General features: G+C 52.3%; 1 protein-coding gene across 1 annotated transcript in view; it reads right to left on the bottom strand.

The window, feature by feature from the left end:
* Positions 1-1,958: 1,958 nt before the first annotated feature.
* The window catches only part of crtac1b (cartilage acidic protein 1b), a 30,819-nt gene continuing 28,895 nt past the window's right edge, over positions 1,959-3,882 (bottom strand). Inside the window, 2 exon segments of the mRNA XM_067236847.1 lie at positions 1,959-2,089; positions 2,652-2,795. Coding sequence (XP_067092948.1) covers positions 1,959-2,089; positions 2,652-2,795 — 275 coding nt within the window.

Here is a 3,882-nt window from a genome sequence, read left to right as displayed (position 1 = left end):
AGCGAGACACACACACACGTATACAAACACACACATACAGACACGTGTTTGTACATGGAAGAACACGTCATGTTCTGCTGCCTCAGGTCTCTGACTGGATGGAGGTGATCAGAGATGGGATCTCCAGGGTTCTGGCGCGTTCTGCCTGCGGGTCTGGGAGGAGGGAAACCACGCTGCTTGAACACCAGAGGGTGCACTGTCGGGGTGGGTGGGAAGAGAGAGGCACAGTCAGATATTTGGACGAAGAGTATGTGTGAATGTGTGCGTGTGTGTTCCCTGTTCGGCCAGCTTTTGTATCACCCTCATAAGTTCGTTCGAGTCCTCCGTTAAACACATGATAAGATTTTAATCACCTTGGTAACCACAGTAAGAATGGAACATGGTAACAGGAAGACTTTAGAAGGCCGTCAGACAGGAAGGGGAGCAGCATTAACAGGAAGTAGGGGTCATTTGGTGTGCAGCCTGCTGGAGGTGCCGTAGCAACCAGTCTTCAGTTCAGAGGAGCTTTGGTATGACGGGTCGCCAACACAGTGCATTCTGGGAGAATACCAGGGAGCTCTTGTTACCGAGGCGACGTCCAGCGCAGTACGAGGGTTGCATCATGTACTGTGGGAGAGCACGGTTTAGCTGTTGATGTTGCCATTGGTAACTGGTTAAACCACACCATGGAGCGTAGTCTCATACAAAAATATACCTTGAGTACACTCTCCATGGTCTCAGACACAGAGATACCTACATCCTAAATTATATAGTATACAGAGATACCTACACATTCCATGATATCATAAACAGAAATACCTGCACAGGCCATGATATCAAAGACAGGGATACCTATATCATACATAATATCATACACAGATATCTCTCTCATCCATGATATCATAGACAAAGATATCTACATCCTAGGTCTTGCAGATGCGAGTCCTTGTTGCTCCAGTGCAGAATCATGTTTTCTTATCTGTGTTAACCCTAGTGTTATCTTCGGGTCATTCTGACCCATCAGTCATTGTGACCCACCTTCGTATTGCGACAAATTTACCTCATACAAAAACAAAGTGAAGCATTTTCTTTTAACTGTCGGGCTGTCTCAGACCCCCCACATTGGAATGGTTAAAAGAACATTATTTTTATTTGTTTTTGTATTGGGTAAAATTGGGTAAACACAACGATGGTTCGTTATGAACCTTTGGGTCATGTGACCCGAAGGCAGCACGAGGGTTAAACAGTGTGTTTGATAGTTCAGGTCTGGTGCAGTGGGAACCAATCAGCTGCTCCCTAGAGATGCAGACCCCACCCACACACCTGGCCTTCCTGCCAGGCTGAGTGGAGATGATGTAGTGGTTGTATGTAGAGTCCAGTAGGTAGCAGGAAGTGGAGGTTAGGGCGGGGGAAGCAGGCAGCAGGATCCAAGCTAATCAGGAGAGCATGCAGCACACTTGGATAGAGGGAGGGCTGAGGGCGAGTCTGTGTATGTGTGTCTAAGAGGAAGGGCTATGAGGGTTATGTGTGTGTGTGTGTGTGTGTGTCTGTGTTTTACTAGATTCTGCATAGCTAACAGAATGTCATTTAACATTTGAGGCAGATGGTCTGGCACATGTTTACAAATCCCTACTGCTTTACAAATACACATGCCACACACACACACACACAAACACAAAGCCAGCTAACCTGTTACCTGTGTTTCTGTTTGTGTGTGTGTTTGAGTGTATGTTTGTAACAGTTCAGGGTGCTAAGATATGTTCCAGTGGAGACAAGACCAGAAACAAGGGTTGAGGAGAGACGTCCCTTCAGGAGATTGTCTTTTTCAGAGGGGTGAAGACAAGAAGAAAAATGTCCAGGAAATGTTTGTTTGTACATGGGTTTCTATACATTCTCTATCACCCCAGGAGTGACTGATGTGGAGAGAGGGAAAGGAGGGCAGGAAGGAGGGAAGGTTCCGGAGGGAGGTGAAGGGCAGGCTACAGTAGTCCTGTGTGGAGGTGGACACACAGAAGCGGCAGCAGAGCGGAGAGAGAGAGAGGCCAGGGAGAGAGACCAGTCCACCGCCGCACGGCAGAGGAACGCGTGTCCCCAAAGTAGGCCACCTGGGCTAGAGACAGAGAGGGAGGGAGACCAGAGAGAGAGAGAGGAGAGAGACAGAGGGAGGGAGACCAGAGAGAGAGAGAGGAGAGAGAGGGAGGGAGACCAGAGAGAGAGAGAGGGAGGGAGACCAGAGAGAGAGAGGAGAGAGAGGGAGGGAGACCAGAGAGAGAGAGGAGAGAGACAGAGGGAGGGAGACCAGAGAGAGAGAGGAGAGAGACAGAGGGAGGGAGACCAGAGAGAGAGAGGAGAGAGACAGAGGGAGGGAGACCAGAGAGAGAGAGGAGAGAGACAGAGGGAGGGAGACCAGAGAGAGAGAGGAGAGAGAGAGGGAGGGAGACCAGAGAGAGAGAGACAGAGAGAGACAGAGTGACAGCGAGAGAGAAAGAGAGAGAGGTGAGAGAGGGAGAGAAAGACAGAAGGAGAAAGAGAGAGAGAGGTAACAAGCGAGACAGAGACAATGTTAGTAACAGACGTTTCTTCCTGAGAGCCGCCATCTTGGCCAGCCTGACGGCCCCAGGTCCAGGCCTCTCCCTCCTGGATGCAGCTCCCTGCCCGGGAGCAGCACTCACCCACGCAGGCAGAGCCGTCATCGTTGGGTTCAAACCCCTGGCTGCACCTCTTGTTGGCGCGACACTTATAGCTGCCGTATGTGTTGGTGCACACCGGGCGGTCCAGAGGACAGACAGACGGGAAGTGGGTACACTCATCCTGATCTGGGGGAGGGGGGGGGGGGGGGGTGGAGGAGAGAGGGGGGGGGTGAAGGAGGGGTGGAGGAGGGAGAGGTGGAGGAGAGAGGGGTGGAGGAGGGAGGGGGGGAGAGAGGAGAGAAGGGTGGGGGAGACAGGGGTGGAGGAGGGAGGGGGGGGAGAGAGGGGTAGGGGGTAGAAGAGAGAGGGGTGGAGGAGGGAAGGGTGGAGGAGGGAGAGGTGGAGGAGAGAGGGGTGGGTGAGAGAGGGGTTGAAGAGAGAAGGGTGGAGGAGGGAGGGGTGGAGGAGAGAGGGGGGGGTGAAGGAGGGAGACAGTGTACAAGGTGATAATGGGGACAAGGAGACACGATGATAAGGGGACAACGGGACAAGGAGACAAAGGGACAAGGTACACCCTGAAAAGACCCCTAGAAGGATGGACAGAGTATACCAGGACAAACAAGACTAGACCACGTCAGACTGGACCAGACCAGACTACACCAGACCACACCAGACTACACCAGACTATACCAGCCCACACCAGTCTACACCAGACTACACCAGACTACACCAGCCCACACCAGCCCACACCAGACTACACCATACTACACCAGCCCACACCAGACCACACCAGACTACACCATACTACACCAGACCACACCAGACTACACCATACTACACCAGACCACACCAGACTACACCAGACTACACCATACTACACCAGACCACACCAGACTACACCATACTACACCAGACCACACCAGCCTACACCAGACTACACCATACTACACCAGACCACACCAGACTACTCCAGACTACATCAGGGCCGGAGCAGACTACACCAGACTACGCCAGACCACACAGACTACAACAGACTACACCAGACCACACCAGACCACACCAGACCACACCAGACTACACCAGCCTACACCAGACTACACCAGACCACACCAGACTACACCAGACCACACCAGACTACACCAGACCACACCAGACTACACCAGACCACACCAGACTACACCAGACTACACCAGACCACATCAGACTACACCAGACCACACCAGACTACACCAGACCACACCAGACTACACCAGACTACACCAGACCACACCAG

Source organism: Osmerus mordax, chromosome 5, assembly GCF_038355195.1.
Source record: "Osmerus mordax isolate fOsmMor3 chromosome 5, fOsmMor3.pri, whole genome shotgun sequence".
NCBI lineage: Eukaryota > Metazoa > Chordata > Actinopteri > Osmeriformes > Osmeridae > Osmerus > Osmerus mordax.
This window is presented reverse-complemented; position numbering and strand designations above follow the sequence as displayed.